Here is a 20230-nt window from a genome sequence, read left to right on the forward strand (position 1 = left end):
AATGTTGCCTAGAACCAAATAATAATGCCTAGTTTTACGCAAACAGGTCTCATACAGCTTGTGACCTATTAAACAAACACTTTTAATCACAATACCTCCCATATCCTTCATCATCAAAGGCCTTTCTATGACTATTTCATAAAATGCCAACCAGGGCCTTACTTACTCTTACTCATAACATTTTTATTGCGAGGTTAAGTTACTTCTCTTTCCATATATCAAGGGAATGAGACTGACTAAATGTTTTGATGTTGATCCTAAGCCATCTCATTTCAATGTATTTGCTCTCCTTTACATCATATACATTTTAAATTATTTTAGATGCTTGGGCATTAAAAAAAGGAATTCAAGAAATAGAATAAGTTAATACAGTCAGACTGCAATAACCTCTCTTTACAATCCAACTTTTACGTTAATTATGTCATTTTAATTATCTAAAGGACAAAGCAAACCGAGATCATTACTCACTTGGCCACAGCCAGAAGGACGTGTGGGTCATGCTCACATTTCTTCAGTGCATCCACACTCTTGGTCTTCCTTTGGGGTCTGGCTTCTAAAAAGATGGCTTCTGACCACAGGATTCCTAAAAGTCAAAAGAGACGAGAGAGAGCTGATCCCCAACTAGTTATCACTGTTTATAAGCAAATGACATTACAAACAAAAACAAACCCAGAAAGCTCCCACAAATAGATGTCTTTATATATTGCTTCCAGATATTTCTAAAAGGAACAAATCTCAACCAAGTATGTCATATGTTAGCTCTTCTACCAGACTGCTAGGTGGTCTCTTAAACTGAGTTTATTCTAACATTATACAGCCAGCTCCATGGATTTTTTATCCATGGATTCAACCATCAATGGCTTATAATTATTATTTTTTCAACCTAAAAAGCAAACCTTGTTTTGGTGATTTTATACAAGGGAATCATTTTACAACAACTTTGAATATAATGGAATTTGGGCATCCACTGATTTTGCTATTCACATGGGGTCCTGGAGCCAAATCCAAGCAGATACCAAGGCCCAGAAAAGAGCCTATATTCATGAGGACTTCAGCCATAAATTTATGTGACACCATGCTTTTGGTAAACGCTTATTATTCCAGCATACATTGGTTCAACCATTTAATTCTCAAGTTCTTGCAGCCACTCTATGCTTTCTGGTAAAACAAAACTCCTGAGATAATAATAATAATAATAGTAATAATAATAGTAATAATAATAATGATAATCCTTTATTTGTACCCCGCTAACATCTCCTGAAGGACTCGGTGTGGCTTACAAGAGGCCGAGGCCCAAACACAACAAAAACAACAGCATCACAAATACAACAAAATAACTCATAAAGATTAAAACAATAACCAGTAACAGTAGACAATAATACCATGACACATTTAAAAAACTAAGGCCGGGCCAATGTAATGATTAAAAAATTAAAATGCTGGGCATGGCAGGTGAAATAGATAGGATTTTTGGAGATAGGTGCAATGTGCAGACAATCTTAAATCTCTAGTAAAGTGCATTTAGGGACATGATGCTTGGAGTTTCCTATTCTGGGAAGGCACACTGGAACAACCATGTCTTCAAGCTTCTTCTAAAGACTGCCAATGTTGGTGCTTGTCTGATGTCCTTGGGGAGAGAGTTCCAGAGTCGGGCGGCCACCACGGAGAAGGCCCTATCCCTCGTCCCCACCAATTGCGCCTGCGACACAGGTGAGATCGTGAGTAGGGCCTCTCCAGATGATCGGAGAGATCGTGTAGGTTCATATACGGAGATGCGGTCACGAAGGTAGGCGGGTCCCAAACCGTTTAGGGTTTGATTCCCCATATGATCCTGGTCATCTCTTTAGAAAGGAGATGTATGTCTCCTGAGATTTTTTCCATATGTCCTAACACTCTATGAAGCATGGGGCCATAAGAAAGGGAATGTTCTGGTGTCCTGAGATAGACCCGTCCTGTTGACAACATAAGCACCAGTCCATTCCTCTCCCACAGAAATATTCTTCCATATTTGTCTTTGGCTCATGACTTATGCAATAATTTGGGTTTGCTGCTATTTTTCTCTTCTTGTTAAAATAAAATGGTTTTATTATTATCAGAAGTCTTCTAGTTACAAAAATATTTACCTTACAAATTATTTATCTTGAGCACAGAGAGCAAAGATAGGTTTTTTAAAACATTTCATTATTTCTGTTTTTTAAAAATTCTTACACCATGGAAAATTTTATTTGGGTTTCTGCATGTATGGATAAACAGGGGGCTTGAAATGGGCAGTGTCTAGTTTGGCAAAGGGCCTAAGAAAGCAGTTTTCCAGAGCTTGACCTGATGCCCGCATTCTTCACTCTCAAGTGAGTGCTATGCAAGAAATACTATGTGAAAAGGACACTTCACACCTTAAAACACCTGTGGAAGATAACACATGTTGACTGCTTAATAGGCAGAGAGTGGACAGGGGAGTGCCTGAGTAGTTTGAGGATGAGAAAAAAAATCAGACAGGGCAACTCTTAACTAAGACCTGTCTGGATGCATTTCCACCATGTCTGTAAAGGCAAGTTTTATCCTTTGAGTCCCCTTCGAGAAAGATAAAGCAGGGTATAAACAATAATAGTTTTATTATTATTATTATTATTATTATTATCATGGATAAACCACAAAATCAATCAATTGGTTAATAATTCCTCTGAGCTACTTCTTTCCATTTGATGTTTATATTATATATCCAAATACAAAACAAAAACTACTGCTAACTGCCTCTGCAAATTACTATAATGCTAAGCTGAACTATGGTAAAATACAAGGATTAAAAATGACTTTCCACTTTCCTAACAATGGCGTAAATGTCAGAAATATTAAAAATTAACCAGGTATTTTTTAATTACAAAAATGTGAGTTAAGCACTGGAAGGGTCAAATAGATGCAATGACTCAGCAAAACCTGAAGTTCAATATAGGCAGGTGTGCCGGTAGCTTAGTAATGGAGCCCCCGGTGGCGCAGTGGGTTAAACCCCTATGCCGGCAGGACTGAAGACCGACAGGTCGCAGGTTCGAATCTGGGGAGAGGCAGATGAGCTCCCTCTATCAGCTCCAGCTCCTCATGTGGGGACATGAGAGAAGCCTCCCACAAGGATGATAAAAACATCAAATCATCCAGGCGTCCCCTGGGCAACGTCCTTACAGACGGCCAATTTTCTCACACCAGGAGTCACTCCTGACACGACCAAAAAAAAAAAAAAGCTTAGTAATCCTCAGTCTGTGAGAGGTCTCTGTGGGAGAAGGGCCTGAGTGTGTCAATAGGCCTCAGTAAGAAAAGGTCTCAGTGTTAGGAGGCGACGGTCTGAGAGAGTTCTCAGTGTGAGAAGGCCTCAGTTTTAGTAGGCCTCAGTGTGAGTAGGCCTGGTGAGAGAAGCTTTGGGGAGAGAAGCCCCAGGTTGAAGGCCATCGTGTGTGAAGCTCCAGTGTAACTTCTATGTGAGAGGAGGCTCTGTGACAGCGAAGTTGTTTATCTGCATGAGAAAAAAGCCCAGCGTGGAAGCAAAGAAGGAAGTATAGAGAACTTTATTTGTGTTATGGAAACCTTTTCTTGTAAATAGTGCAACCATATTACTTTGCTATAAAGAAAAGCTTCCTATGGAAAATATAACATTGGTCTCTGTGTTTTGTTCTTTTTGCCACTTTGGGCTACTGGTGCTGGGTCACGCTGCTGCTAATAAGTTACTCTGCTGTGCATTTATGAGGAGGGTCTTTTGTTGATAAGCCTCACTCAACAGTAAATGGATATCTAAATTTTAACTCCTCAAAAAGAAAACTAGTTTTATATGGCTACTACTTAGAATCATAGATTCAAAGAGTTGGAAGAGACTTCATGGGCCATCCAGTCCAACCCCATTCTGCCAAGAAGCAGGAAAACTGCATTCAAAGCACCCCTGACAGATGGCCATCCAGCCTCTGTTTAAAAGCTGCCAAAGAAGGAGCCTCCACCACACTCTGGGACAGAGAGTTCCACTGCTGAACGGCTGGAATGTAGTGAGGAATGTAGGTGAAATGTCAGGCAAAAGTGCTGCTAGAACACAGCTATACAGCCCAGAACCCAGACAACACTCCACTGAAAGAAATACTGTTGATACACAAGTTTCAGGCAGATATAATGATGAAATTTTACACAGCAGGACTAGGAGACAAAGCAATCCTTCTCAATGGTTCGTCATCGTACTTTCTTCATAAATAAATTAAATCACAGGCTAAACAACAGGCAACAGGCCAAAGAAAAAGTAACTTCTCTATTACCAGAATTTGGACACTCTTGGAGTGCCTTTGCCATCAGTGTGTTAGCAATGTTTTTCAGGCCAGCTCTGTATTCTAATCGCACAGATTCCAACCTATGAGAGAAAACATATTACAGATGCAATTTGTCATCAATTTATTTCAAAAATGAAGCAATGAGTAATTTTAGCAATTTTCTTCTCGTTTCTAGAAAGGTTTTAAAAACCACAAAGTTTTCAAGACCTATTCACAATTTGGGATTTATTGTGTGCAAAATTTGTACATAGTTGTTCTGTACACAAAATAGAGTTTTCTAAGCAGAACATAGCATTTTACACAGAAGTATTATTTCCTGTACAGAAAAAAGCCATTCCCAATACAATCATGGGTAAATTTCACATGGAATGTCCTCAAATACAGCATTTTCCAGATAGGAAAAATAGCTTTTTTATGAACAGGAAAGGCTATTTTCTGGGCAGAAAATAAAATAAAAATAATTCTTGTTTATATCCCACTTTTCTCCCTCACCGGACCCAAAGCAGCTTCCAATGTATTAAAATCATGTAAACAACAATACAAATACATCAATAACTAGAAAATAGCAATTTAAAACAATGCTAATATACATTCACATCCTTGTGGCATCATGTCAGATCATACTGCACTCTGTTCCAGTCCACAAACATTATTGTGTTTCTTATCACTCCAGCTTAGTTTCCTTCACTAAAGGTCTGTCTAAACAAGAACGTTTTTAATTATTTCTTGGAGGAAAAAATAAGAAATCCTTTTTTGTGTGTGCAAACCAACCAAGTAAGCACCGGGAATGTGGCGCAGCTGGCTGGGAGACAGCTGCATTAAGATCACTACTGACCGAAAGGTCATGAGTTCGAAGCCAGCCCGGGTTGGAGTGAGTTCCCGACCAAAATTGTGTAGCTTGTTGTCGACCTTTGAAGCCCGAAAGACAGTTGCATCTGTCAGGTAGGAAATTTAGGTACCATTTACATGGGGAGGCTATTTTAACTGATTTACATAAACATCTCCAGGAAGTATGCAAAGAATGAGGAAAGTACTTCATCAGTGTCACAAAGGACGGCTCCCCTGGTGGCCAGAAGCTGGAATGTTAAATAGCCTCTGTCTGTCTATATATGTTGTGTGTCTATGGCATTGAATGTTTGCCATGTATATGTACATTGCAATCCGCCCTGAGTCCCCTGCAGGGTAAGAAGGGTGGAATATAAATACTGCAAGTAAATAAAATAAATAAGTCCTGAACTAAAAAGACTCTTGAAAATTCTTGTTGGGTGTTCTTGATATTCAAAGAAAATGGTTTTTGCACAATTGCTAAATATTTTCAAAACTTAATTCTAACCCTATTTGAGATGTTGTGAATGTTGCCAGAGATAAGGCCACTGAAATATCCATAATCCCCATGTGATGTCTTACCACAGATCTTGGTTCTTTGGGTTCTTTAAGCGAGACTTTTCCAAGATGGCTCTGGCACGGGTGAGCTGGCCAACCTTCTCTTCCAACCTGGACAGCAAGAGCCAAAGAGGTATGGAGCCAGGGCACTTCTTCAGCTGTTGGAAGCAAAAGGAGAAAACCTTAGTAGAAAGAAAGCAGATGCACATACAAGCAGATACTCTTCCCCTGGGATAACTTTCTGCTCACCATTATGGCAGGAAAGGTCAAAGAGAAACATGCTTGTCTGTTGATAAATTTCCCTCACTCATTTACAAGTTGGGCACCTCTCCAGAAGCCCTGGTTTAATCAATCACATACTTAAAAATAGCTGTGCAAGTTAGTCACCTTCCCAGAACAAGTCATTAATCCTTGTAAGAGGAGAACAGCTGAAGCTGGACATCCCAGCAAGTGTGCATAAAAGATTGGGGGGAAAAACTGTTGACACATCTGGTAAATTCCTGGTCCTTCTCCAAAAGCTTGATGGGAATGGATGAGAATGGCCTGAGCCCAGAGGATGACCTTCATAGCTCTTGTTTTGCTCCATGCAGAGAAGCTGGACTGCAGCTCTTGCAGGAATATTTAGACAGCCCATCTTCTCAAGCAACTAGGTGAGGAGGAAAAAGAAGCGTTGCCCTTACGTACCCCTTGGTTGTAGGCATCTCGAGCTTTTTCTATCAGTTCTTCCTGCTCTTCAATCTGTCCCTTCATCATCCACAGCTTGGGGAAATCTTCGTAGTGCCTTAGGGCTTCCTCACAAAGTTCCTGAGCTGCAGCAATGTTCCCAAGCACCCATTCCAATTTGACCGACTTCATGAAGACCTGAGAAGGCACACAAAGAAAGCATGTTTAACTGTACCTCTGAATCCCTACTAACTGGTTGTGAAGAGTAAGATATTGCTGTAAGGCACAAGACACGGCTGCAATTGATCTTATACTAGGTTTTGAATGATTAAGTTATTGGCAAGGCATTTTCAACTAACAGCAAGGATGAGGTAGGATTATCTATATAAATAAAAATGCAATGTTCATTTGTGGGATTAACAGAACTCAAAAACCATTGGGGGAATCGACACCAAATTTGGACAGCATATACCTAACAACCCAATGTATGTCCTTCACTCAAAAAATTGAGTTTGTCATTTGGGAGTTGTAATTGCTGGGATTTATAGTTCACCTACAATCAAAGAGCATTTGAACTCCATCAGTGATGGAATTGAACCAATCTTGGCAGATAGGACTCTCGTGACCAACAGAAAACACTAGAAGGGTTTGGTGGGCATTGACCTTAAGTTTGGGAGTTGTAGTACACTTACATCCAGAGAGCACTGTGGACTCAAACAATGATGTATCTGGACCAAACATGGCACGAATATTCCATATGCCCAAATACGAACACAGATGGAGTTTGGGGGAAAAAGACCTTGACATTTGGGGGTTGTAGTTACTGGGATTTATAGTTCACCTATAACCAAAAACCATGCTGAACCCCACAAACAATAGAATTGGGGCAAACTTTCCACACAGAACCCCCATGACCAACAGAAAATACTTAAGGCCATCCAACTCCCTTCATGAGGACAAGAAAACGTAATCAAATCCCTCTTGGCAAAGAGCCATTCATTCATAGATATATAGATAGATAGATATGATTCACACATACAGAGGCATAGTATCATAGATTTGAAAGGGACTCCTGAAGAAGGACAACTATATGTTGCATGTTCCAGAGTGGGCAAACCAGACTATCTCCACATCAACACTGACAAAGAAACAACAAGAAATACTGTTTACCCACAAGCATCAAGACATTACATATATTAGAAATCAACACTTTATTTTCCAGATCATCAGACTGGGCCACAGCAACGCATGGCAGGGGACGGCTAGTTTATTATAAATAGTAAAGGTAAAGGTTTCCCCTTGATATTAAGTTGAGTTGAGTACGACTCTGGGGGGTGATGCTCATCTCCAGTTCTAAGCCAAAGAGCCAGCGTTGCCCATAGACACCTCCAAAGTCATGGGGCCAGCATGACTACATAGAGCGCTGTTACCTTCCTGCAGAAGTGGTACCTACTGATCTACTTACATTTGCATGTTTTTTAACTGCTAGGTTGGCAGAAGTTGGGACTGACAGCAGGAGCTCACCCCACTCCCCGGATTCGAACTGTCAACCTTTCAGTCAACAAGTTCTGCAGCTCAGAGATTTAACCCACTGCTCCACCAGGGGTTCCTATCATTATAAATAGGGGATCTGATACAAATTCTCCTACATTCTCAACTATCAAAAATTCCACCAAGAAAGAGGACTGCAGAAAGGTAGGGCATAACCTTCTAAAAGAAAAGATGCAAGCACGTCGTGGATGCCTTGAAATTTAAAGCATAAAATTCAACAAATGTGCTGGGTTAAAGTCCATGACTGCTTCTACCTGGCCTTTCTTCCACAACAATACCATTCACCAGTGAGGAAGACCTGGACATTTTTGCTCCAGCTGACCCAGAACACAAAGCAATTTATCGTGATCCATTAATGTGGATTATGTGACACTTGGGCATCAGGCTCCTTCGGGAATCTTGACTTTTAAAGCACAAGGGAGAGAGGTGGGCTTATTCATAAGCATAAGGGAGTATAGTTTTCTCAAGAGGTTTTGAAACAGAAGCTGGATGGTGTCTTCCAATTCTATGATTCTGTGAGAAGACTCAACTTCAGTCTCCACCATCTGCTGCATTATAGACTGTAACAGTGTGGTGCCAATAGGAGGTCTTCATGGTTTACAGCTACCAAGCTAAACAGAAACATGGGTCTGATCCAACCAAGGCACCTTCATATGTGGCATCATTTCTCATGAGAAAGCACCCTCATAACTACCCACAGCTTACCCGGGCTGTTGGGGCACTGCTTCGAGCCTTTGCCAACAACCTTCTTGCTCTTTCATATTCATTGTTTTCAGATTCCAGCTTCACAGCAGCCAGCCAAATCTCTTCACTGTTGGGGTTGGCCTGAAAGACAGATGGGTATGGCATCAAAAAATTTAAGTCCTGGCTCATTTTCAACTGCTTCATATACCTTCCAAATTGATATATCACACCGAGACATGGTCTTGTGTGTTTTATGAGTTCCATTTAAACTTCCTGCTCCTATTTTATCTCATCATAGTCTGTTAATTATTTTTATTCGGAATATGTGGCTCACCCATTGTCATTTCTATCGTGATTGTTGTCTGATGTATATGCTTTGATTTTATTGCTGTATTATGTTGTCCGGGCTTGGCCCCATGTAAGCTGCACCGAGTCTCCATTGGGGAGATGGTGGCGGGGTAGAAATAAAGATTATTATTATTATTATTATTATTGACCTTGAAAGGTCCCATGACACAGTTCTATAGGTAATCTAGGAATTGGAGATTAATTTCTAATTAATTTCTAATTTCTAATTAATTAATTAATCAGGGTGCCTGCGCCCTACACCACTGGAGAAATTACACTGCTTAGCCGGTATTGCACCACCTGACATCCGCTGGGAAGTAGCAGCCTATAGTGAAAGGACCAAGGCAGTGACATCTCCAGCTCATCCCTTGTTTGGGTATCAGCCAGCACGTCAACGACTTAAATCAAGACATAGTTTTCTTAGATCTACAGAGACACTCGCTGGAACATCTCAGCAAGCAAGAGTCCAAAAGTGGCAGGCTCAAACCCAGAACCTCAATCAATGGCTGATCCCAAATGAGAGACTCCCCCCTGGGCACACAGAAGACTAGGCGACATGGAAGGCGCTGAACAGACTGCGCTCTGGCACCACGAGATGCAGAGCCAATCTTAAGAAATGGAGCTACAAAGTTGAATCCACGACATGCGAGTGTGGAGAAGAGCAAACTACAGACCACCTGCTGCAATGCAACCTGAGCCCTGCTACTTGCACAATGAAGGACCTCCTTGCGGCAACTCCAGAGGAACTCCAAGTGGCCAGATACTGGTCAAAGGACATTTAATCAACTACCAAGTTTGCAAAATTTGTGGTTTTTTAATCAGTTTGTTTGTTTTGTTCGGTTAGAAATGTAATACAATGGTCTGGTTGCTGACGACACAATAAATAAATAAATAAATAAATAAATAAATTTCAAATTTTGTCCAATGCCAATATGGCATATCCCAACAGAAAGAATTGAAGCAACTGTGCAACCTATGTGATATTCCCATTTGTCTTAGCTGACAGTGTACGGCAGACATGTAAACACTCCTTTCAAGTTCGCTTGGGAATTTTAAAGTAATGTGCTGCTATTTAGACACTCTTACCGGAAGCATGCACTTTCCCAAGGATGTGGACCATTTTCAAAAAGGAGAATAACAAAAATGAAATATTCACCTATCAGTCCTGCCTTCTTAGAATTTACATCTTATCAGTCCACTATTTTTTTAATATTAGATATATTTCGAAGCTTTCCTTCATCTATCAACTGTGGGAGTTGAAGTCCAAAACACCTGGAGGGAGGGCTGAACTTTGCCCATGACTGGTCTACACTGATCACATAATGCAGTTCTACATGTAAACAGGGATTGTATTGTATATAAATAGCACATTTTAAATGATGATTAGGATGTTCCATTAATGCCACGGCATCAGCATTTTGCTGCAATGGAAAAAATATAAAAGCCTCTCAAAAGGAGCCAACTCTCTTTGTGGTTTGCTGTCTGAATGATGGTGGATTCTGTGAAAGATAAACAAATAATAATAATAATAATAATAATAATCTTTATTTAATACCCCGCCACCATCTCCCCAATGGGGACTCGGGGCGGCTTATATGAGGCCAAGCCCAACAGCATATTACAATAAAATAAAACCAAAACACAATAGCAACATAATAAAATGCATACAACATACGAGTACAAAAAAAAGCTAAAGCAAAATCATACACAATAAAATAACAGTGAGCGGGGCTGCATGTTCGAGATAAAAAACTAAAATACTAAATATACTAAAATCAAGATAAGACAGGGATGGAAAGAGAAACTCACCTGGAAAGCCAAAGCCAGAATACTCCGAGCAGCAGGGACGTCTCCAGCAAGCCATTTCGATTTGGCCCCCATCAGCCAGAGGACCTCTGCTTTGGGGCAGTGAGCTACAGCCCTCTGCAAAAGAGCCTCCAAAGATTCCCTGGCAAAAATACCAAAGGCAGGCATCAATGACTTGTGCGTCCTCAGTGTCTGGGCATGTTGGGGCTACATCATACTATTACTGTTGTAGCTTTCAGAGACAAAACCTTCCGCCATTATTTTATGAAGGATGTATACAATGACCATTGCCACAGCCTATTCTCTCACCCACTTCTCAGACTCATTAGGTCGTAAACCAAATTGGTTCATGTGACAAATAAGTTGTTGCATCCCATCCTGATATCTCTAGATATACAGCAGATTAGGAATGAGTGAATGTTGCAGAAGCAAAAAAGGAAAATATACCCAGATGTTCATATCTATTGCTGCTAGTACAAACTTTAAGATCTTCTGGGGAGACCCTCCTTTCGCTCCCACCACCGTCACAAGCACGGTTGGTGGGGATGAGAGAGGGCCTTCTCAGTGGTGACCCCGCCTCTGGAACACCCTTCCTAGGGAAATAAGACAGGCCCCATCCCTCCCCTCCTTTCGTAAGAGCTTGAAGACTGGTGGTTTCAACAAGCCTTTGAGAATGACTAGTTCTAGCTCAGCCTCAGACATTGTTGAATATGGCCTTTTTTCCTACCAATTTTTTCCCTACCAATTACCCAGGTTACTCTCTCTAATAGGCCCCGGAAATGAACAGCCATAGATCGTACCTGTTATTGCCTGCTATAGCACTGCACCTAATTTCCTGGGCCCTCTAGAAATTTTGAGCTTGCACTAGTCTAGGCCCGGCCTTTACAATTGCCTTGAACAGGCAGGATTTATTTTAATATCTATGTACTATTGTGACAATTTTATGCTTATATTGTTTTGTTAATTTTATGTCTATGTTGTTTACTCTGTATGTATTGATGATGTTACTTGAAAACAGCTCCGAGTCCCCTCTGCTAATATAATTATTATTGATATGCCAATTAGCAGCTTCCACATTTCTACTCAAATCTCTTAAATCTCTAACTTTTTGTCTCTTGACAATGGCCACAGACCAAATGAATTTGCAAATCCTACAAGACCAATGACAGAATACTGTATTTTAGGGATTCGTCTTCTTCATTCAACTCAATGTAGCCCAACTTCTTAAAATGGGGTTATAAGGCATTCTAAAATGCCTGAAATGTAATGGAAGCAGCCCCATAGTGCAAATCAGGCTGCAGCTACCACGTCAAGTTGCATGTCACTGGGTCATGAGTTTGAATCCAGCCCGGGTTAGAATGAGCTTCTGGCCATTCATCTAGCTTGCTGTCAACCTATACAGCCCAAAAGACAGTTGCATCTGTCAAGTAGGAAATTTAGGTACCGCTTATGTAGGGAGGCCAATTTAACTAATTTACTATCAACAATGGTTTCAAACTACAAGAAAGAAGATTCCATCTGAACATGAGGAAGAACTTCCTGACTGTGAGAGCTGTTCAGCAGTGGAACCCGCTGCCCCGGAGTGTGGTGGAGGCTCCTTCTTTGGAAGCTTTTAAATAGAGGCTGGATGGCCATCTGTCAAGGGTGCTTTGAATGCAATATTCCTGCTTCTTGGCAGGGGGTTAGACTGGATGGCCCATGAGGTCTCTTCCAACTCTATGATTCTACTATGCCATAAAAACCTTCCAGCAGTGTGCAGAAGAATGAGGAAGTACTCCATAAAGGACTTGGTATCAGAATGAACGATGAAGCAGCAGCTCCCCCTGTGGCTGGAATCGAGACGGAATCCAGCATACCCTCATAAAGCCAGAAAAAGCTTGGGCACAGCTGGAATATTAAATTGCTTCTGCATTTGTCTATATATGTTGTATGTCTATATTTGTCTATATATGTGGTATGTCTAAATGGCACTGAATGTTTGCCATGTACAGTATGTGTGTATTGTAATCCGCCCTGAGTCCCCTGCAGGGTGAGAAGGGTGGAATATAAATACTGTAAGTAAGTAAGTAAGTAAATAAATAAATAAATAAGATGGAAGGCAAGACCCTACAGATAACCAAAATAAAACCAAGAAAATGCATTCACATCTCCTGGAGTGTGTTCCCCCAAAATACTACAAGTGAAATGAAATACCCCACCCAAACATGGTTCCCCTCATCAGGAGTCAACACAACCAGAATTTTTGGAAATGCTATAAAGCATTTTGTACCTGGTTCCATGGTTCTTTTCAAAATAGGCCGCTCGCAACCAGACACTTTTCTTGCTGGGAAAAACTTGTAAGGCGTACGCGTAGATTGCACGGGCACACTCCAGAGCATTGTGAGCAACGCACTGTAGGAAAGTGGAAAATAATACAAATACACAGTATTATTGGGGCTTGGAACAAAAGAGGTCAGTGCTTATACCTCTAGCTTGAGGTGGCAACTAACACTCTCAACTTTAGAGGAAGGAAATGGCAAACCTCGAAACAAACCCCTGAAACCCCATGACAGTCTTATGTTTATGCCCTTTCAAGTTGCCTGTTAACGGGGGCAACCTCGTATATTCCAGAGGTCTTTTTTAGGTAAACAGATGGTTTTGCATGTTGTCAATGGCTTTCATGGCCGGAATCACGGGGTTGCTGTGAGTTTTCTGGGCTGTATGGCCATGTTTCAGAAGCATTCTCTCCTGATGTTTCGCCCACATCTATGGCAGGCATCCTCAGAAGTTGTGAGATCTATTGGAAACTAGGCATGTGAGGTTTCTCTATTTGTGGAATGTTCAGGGTGGGAGAAAGAACTCTTGTCTGAAGAGGCAAGTGTCAATATTGCAATTGGCCACCATGATTAGCATTGAATGGCCTTGTAGCTTCAAAGCCTGGCTGCTTACTCTTTGGGGAATACTTTAATTGAAAATGTTAGCTGGCCCTGACTGATTCCTGCCTGGAATTCCCATTTTCTGAGTGTTGTTCTTTATTTGCTGGCCATTAAATGCTAATCAAGGTGGCCAACTGCAACATTCATACTTGCCTCAAGCAGACAAGAATTCTTTCTCTCACCCTGAACCTTCCACAGATATATAAACCTTACTTGCCTAGTTTCCAACAAAGCTTACAACCTCTGAGGATGCCTGCCATAATGTGGGCAAAATGTCAAGAGAGAAATGCTTCTGGAAACCCAGAAAACCCACAGTAACCCAGATGGTTTTGCCATTCCTTTCTCTGAAATCCAGAGGAGTGATATGAAATTGCACCCAGAAATATCTTTTTAAAGGGTTATTTTGGAGTTAAGCACTGAAGCGTATTTGCCACAGGACACTTTTACAGCAGATGAATACATCAGTTCCTCAAATATGGCACCGAAACAGTCTTAGAGCAGACTTATAAACATACTGCCAGGTGCATCTAAACATGACGTTCACTATTGATTCCAGAGACATCACGCCATCCACCTGAAACATGCCCAACTTATTAGGCAGTTGCTTTTGGTGTCCTTATTTCACACTCAGGATTTGAACTTACACTATCTGCATCTTCCATCCAAGTGTGCTTCCGATCCTCTTCCTCAATGCCGATTCCTATCACAGCTCTCATAATCGCTTGGCATGTTGCTACGCTCCCTGCTTTATCACACTCTTCAGCATCCTAGAAGAAAAGCCACAACAATTAATGCTGGGAATTCAGGACTGGACTATAAAACAAGGCTGAAGGAACACGAAAGGAATTATCTGGGACATTAACCTTTCTAAACAGCAAATATCCAAGTAGGAACACAAGCTAACTAACATTTCTAGATAATAACAGTAATCACAACACATTTTTACTATATTCCCCACATGATACCTTAAAGGAAGTGAAACACAGTACAACCCCCATATCCAGCGAAAACATACTGCCACACATCTCATGGATACATAAAACCACTGGTAAAAGCAAACCCCCTTGAGATAAATGATTTTCAGATCAAGAATACCACACAGTCACAGTGGTGGACCAAGAAAATGTGTAGAGAGGACTTTTTCCAGTTGGTGATAAATAAAACTGTGTCTCAATGATACAGGGATTGTACTGTATGTTGTTTATATTTTCAGACAGAACTGGGGGTTTTTTTAAAGGGGAAAGGTTTATTTATTTGTCGTGTCAGGGGGAAAGGTTGTATGAAGGCTACTGCCAGAAGTACACCTGGGGACAACCTGGCTTAAGTCCACACTCAGGCATAGGGCTAACTAGGTGATATCTGGCCAGTCAACTGTACAAAGTTATTGTAAGGATTTTTTTCATGTCAGGAGCAACTTGAGAAACTGCAAGTAGCTTCTGGTGTGAAAGAATTGGCCGTCTGCAAGGACATTGCCCAGGGGATGCCTGGATGTTTCTGATGTTTTACCATCCTTGTGGGAGGCTTCTCTCATGTCCCCAAATGGGAAGCCGGAGCTGACAGAGGGAGCTCATCCGTGCTCTCCTCTGATTTGAACCTGCAACCTCTCGGTCTTCAGTCTTGCCGGCACAAGGGTTTAACCCATTGCGCCACTAGGGGCTCCATTGTAAGGATAACAGGGAGGGAGAAGGGAAGAAGAATCATATACATGAGGAAGATCAATTGAAAATTGACACGTGGCAATGTAGAAAGGTTACCAACCTAAAATAAACTATTCAGAGCAATCTTAATACTTACTAGCACACTCAGAGAATGTTTCGCTTGCCTCCCAGCAATCAGTGTTTAGCAACATTTTGGTAAAGACTTTGTCTAATCCCATTTTACTATACTTCTAAACCATCACCGGATCTGATATCAGCAAAATTCTACACAATCATTAAAATCTGGGTGAAATAAAATATGCATGATTGCGCAGATAAGTCTCACAATGAGACTTAATATAAGATAGTAAAGTTTAAACATCCTTGAAAAGTGTTGCGCATCAGTAAAATTCATCTCTCCCTTTTGTATTGTTCTCCCTGAATCCCATCACTCTAACCCGCTGTAAATTTCTGGCATGTCACTTGGTTTTCCTACTCTATCCATCCATAATGGATTTCAGAAGACTAGTTGTTTTCATGTGCAGAAAACGCTAATACATTAATCATAATTTAAGGTTTTAAAGGCAATTGTCCATCATAACTTCTTGCATTCATTCATAGTACTGCGATCCAGTGTTCCATTCACGTTAAGCACATATCGCAGGGTCAAAAACAAGGCAATAATTAAGCAGGGTTTCCAAACAGAAAATCCAAAACAGCACCTGGATCCACTGCTCCCGGTTTATTTCCACTCCGTTTGCCCTTAACGAAGTGATGGCTCGATCTATAATCTTCTCCACCATCTGTGTGTTCCCATTGGCCTCCTCGAGTTTGGCAGCTGTGATCCAGATGTGCCTGTCAGTTGGGATGTTTTCACGGGCCTTGTTTAAGACTTTACGGGCATTTTCATAGGTCTCCAACCTTGCCAAGGCCAGCCACAGCTGCAAGAGCAAAAAAGGTTTCTCAGTCAGGTGACACACCTTAAAACCACACAGACTCCCTCAGCAAATTCTCTAAAAAAACATTTATCACTGGTGACAAATAAGAGTTTTAACATGTATGTAAATATATGCCTTTATACTCATGTATAAGTCTAGAAAAAGGACCTCCTGGTGGCGCAGCTGGTTAAACACTGAGTTGCTGAACTTACTGATTCAAAGGCTAACGGTTTGAGTCCAAGGAGCAGGGTGAACTTCCGCTGTTAGGCCCAGCTTCTGCCAACTTAGCAGTTTGAAAACATGCAAATGTGCGTAGATCAATAGGTACTGCTTCTGCAGAAGATAACGGCGCTCCATGCAGTCTTGCTGGCCACATTACCTTAGAGGTGTCTACGGACAACGCTGGAAATGGGGATGAGCACGAACCCCCAGAATCGGACACGACTAGACTTAATGTCAAGCGGAAACCTTTACCTTTACCTATGTCTAGAAATTTTAGACAAGAAATTAACCCTCAAAAGACGATGTGAAAAATAACCCCAAAAAACATATTTCAACTTATCTGTGGCTCAGTGTGAACACTTGAATGCTTATCTAAAAAGGAACCATCTCCTTCTCTGAAAAAAATGGTGAAAGATCTTAGTCTAAGGAGATGACCAGGATCATATGGAAAACCTAAGGGAAGCACTGACACCTTACTTTCTTGCCTTCTAGGAAGCCATTCCTAGACTTTTTAATGCCTGGGTGAGGAAATGGTGGCAGCTATGAGGAAGGGGCTGACCCCCCTGAGGGGTTCCTTTACCCTCTCCATGGAATGAGCCTTGATTTATCTATAGATTATGGCAAAATCTCTCATTTTGGCCCCCATATCTACCCTCGACATATCCGTGAGGTTGACTTATATATGAGTATATATGGTACATTTCTTTCAGAAAAACTGTGCCAATTTTTTCAGAACAGACAGAACCATATGATATAAGAGACTGAGAATCACTAGCATGCAAAGCCTTCTAAGGCAAAGTCAAACGCCCAACATTTTTCCATATATTGATGAGTAGAAAAATTGAGATATGGAGGGCCTTTAGCAGTAGTAAATGCTACTTTCATGTGTAGATACTGACACATGAAAGAGTATCAACATTTGAGAGATTCTGAGAGGGACTGGAGGAAGAAAACAGGGGTGCCACCACTGCGATATTAGAAACAGCAAACTATAAATAATAATAATAATAATAATAATAATAATAATAATAATTTATATCCCTCCACCATTTCCAAAAAAGGGACTCTGGGAGGCTTACAACACAGCGCATATTGTGCAATAACACATAAATGCATCAATATCCATAATAACAACAATTACAATGTCAATGAAGATAAATAACACAAAAATTACAACAACCTATAAAACACTCAATAAAAATGCAGCAATAGCTGCTAATTTAAAATGGGCAATACAAGAAAAAGTATTAAAGTGCCATAGTTGATATCAATATAGTTAAGTCATCTGATAAGCAGTTATCCTAAACAATTTTGCTGTGTGTGTAAGTGTGCTTCCTGCCTCCTCACAATTTTGGTTCCCCAGTTCAAGATCAAATTTCCAATAACACTTTCAGCTCAGCCCCAAACCCCTTTTGGGGCAATCCATGTGCATCCTGTAACAGAAAATGATTTTTCCAACTTACTTCTACACTTGTGGGGCAGCACTCCACAGCTCGGCTGAGCATTATTCTGGCATCCTCAGGCTCTTCCAACTCCACAGCTGCTTTCCACAAGCGGACAGAGTTTGGAACATGCTCTAGTGCTAGAAAAGACAAAAAAGAAAATAAGTTAGCAGTGATAGACATCACTGGACACAGAACAGAATAATTATCTGCCTATGGCCACTCAATATGGCAAAAGTGCTGGAAAGGAAATAAACTTTCGTGGCTACAGGTAACCTTCTAACGATTAGGACAGAAACTGCGCAAAGAGTACAATCAGGTACCCATCACCTTTCTACACTCTAAAGAATATCAATGTGTTGTTGAAGGAAGAATAGCATTTGGAGAGAGAGGAGGATACAATCACTATGTAACATTATCTGTAAATTGGATTTCTTTCATTCAGGTTGTGCATTTTAAAAAATGTGTCTCATTTTCTTACTCTACTAACACTTCCTCACAAGATGATTCATTGTTGCAAAGGCTACATTTGAATAGAAGCTGATTCTTGTATTTTCAAAAGTGTAACTCCCATTGTTCATCTATGCTCTGGGCAATCGGAGAGGGTTATTTTTATTTATTTATTTTGCAAATTTCAGCTGGTGCTCTAATAAAGCCTTTCCCGAAATGCTGAGGTGCCTTTGGGTTATTTCAAGTTTATCAATGCAAACAAAAAAGGGAGAGAAAAAGGAAGATGGCATAAGAGCACCCTGGGTTAACTTCTGCTTTTGTCTTTGGCTGCAGTGCAGAGCAATTCAGAAGCAGCAAATAATTAATAATAATAATAATAATAATAATCCAGACTGACAAAGTTTTGGAACACAATACACCAGACATCACAATTGTGGAAAAGAAAAAAGTCTGGATTATTGATATCACCATACCAGGTGAGTCAGATTGAGGAAAAACAACAGGAAAAACTCAGCCGCTATCAAGACCTCAAAATCTGGCATAAACCAGTACAAGTGGTCCCAGTGGTCATTGACGCACTGGGTGCCGTGCCAAAAGATCTCAGCCGACATTTGGAAACAATAAACATTGACAAAATCACGATTTGTCAACTGCAAAAGGCCATCTGACTTGGATCTGCGCGCATCATTCGAAAATACAGCACACAGTCCTAGACGCTTGGGAAGTGTTCGACTTGTGATTTTGTGATACGAAATCCAGCACATAGATCTCGTTTGCGGTGACATACTGTGCTTTGGTGTCAATAATAATAATAATAATAATGCTTTATTTATAGCCCGCCCTATCTCCCCGAGGGTGGCTTACAACAAAATAAAACACAGTGGCAAACATTCAATGCCAAGGATAATATATAACAAATCAAGCAGCTTAAATAAACAAGGCATAATATATTCCTCACATATAACATATTAAATCCTTTTAAATCCTTTTAAAAATAGACTAAAATGGTTGAAGTTAAGAAAGTATCTACCAGATTAACGAAAATAGATGTTCAACTACAAGTCACCCTCGGGCTGAGAATGGCAGTATAGAAACGTAGTAAATAAATAAATAAAGGCAGGGGTGTATATAAGGTGTCATTAGTCCTCCTTCTCTCCATAGGTTAAAGTGGATAAATGTGTCTTAAAGGAGGGGAGAGAGGAGGCCATTTTTAATTCTTCAGGGATGAATTTAAGGTGTCCTAACTTGCAGATTAATCTTGCCTGCTGGGCAGATCAGTTTGCATTTGAATCGGGGAACATACCACTTATAATATTAATAATAAACCTTTATTTATACCCCGCTACCATCTCCCGAAGGACTCGGTGCGGCTTACAAGAGGCCGAGCCCAAACACATCAGTAAAACACAACAACAATACAATAATAAAAACTCATAAACAAAGCAAAAACATTAACAATAACACCGCGGCGCATTAAAACCTGTGGCAGGGCCAAATGTAATACTTAAAATCTTTAAAAGTGCTGGGCATGATAAGGTGAAATAGGATAGATATTTTAGGGATAGGTGGGGCGTGCAGGCAATTCTAGATCTCTAGTAAAGTGCATTTGGGACATATTGCTTGGAGTTTCCTTATTCTGGGAAGGCACACTGGAACAGCCACGTCTTCAAGCTCCTTATAAAGACTGCCAACGTTGGGGCATGCCTGATGTCCTAGGGGAGTGAGTTCCAGAGTCGAGGGGCCACCACTGAGAAGGCCCTATCCCTCGTTCCCACCAATCGCACTTGCGATGCAGGTGGGATCGCGAGCAGGGCCTCTCCAGATGATCGAAGAGATCGTGTGGGTTCGTATACAGAGATGCGGTCATGCAGGTAGGTGGGTCCCAAACCATTTAGGGCT

General features: G+C 40.8%; 1 protein-coding gene across 1 annotated transcript in view; it reads right to left on the reverse strand.

The window, feature by feature from the left end:
• Window positions 1–20230, reverse strand: part of PRPF6 (pre-mRNA processing factor 6) — a 44307-nt gene that overhangs the window by 5823 nt on the left and 18254 nt on the right. Inside the window, exons 10-19 of the mRNA XM_060771920.2 lie at window positions 17903–18021; window positions 16002–16220; window positions 14287–14409; window positions 12997–13118; window positions 10731–10869; window positions 8595–8714; window positions 6360–6536; window positions 5700–5833; window positions 4281–4372; window positions 469–583 (exon numbers count right to left, since the gene is read on the reverse strand). Coding sequence (XP_060627903.2) covers window positions 469–583; window positions 4281–4372; window positions 5700–5833; window positions 6360–6536; window positions 8595–8714; window positions 10731–10869; window positions 12997–13118; window positions 14287–14409; window positions 16002–16220; window positions 17903–18021 — 1360 coding nt within the window. The remainder of the gene's footprint in view (window positions 1–468; window positions 584–4280; window positions 4373–5699; window positions 5834–6359; window positions 6537–8594; window positions 8715–10730; window positions 10870–12996; window positions 13119–14286; window positions 14410–16001; window positions 16221–17902; window positions 18022–20230) is intronic.

The sequence above is a fragment of the Anolis sagrei genome, chromosome 4 (genome assembly GCF_037176765.1).
Source record: "Anolis sagrei isolate rAnoSag1 chromosome 4, rAnoSag1.mat, whole genome shotgun sequence".
Lineage (NCBI taxonomy): Eukaryota > Metazoa > Chordata > Lepidosauria > Squamata > Dactyloidae > Anolis > Anolis sagrei.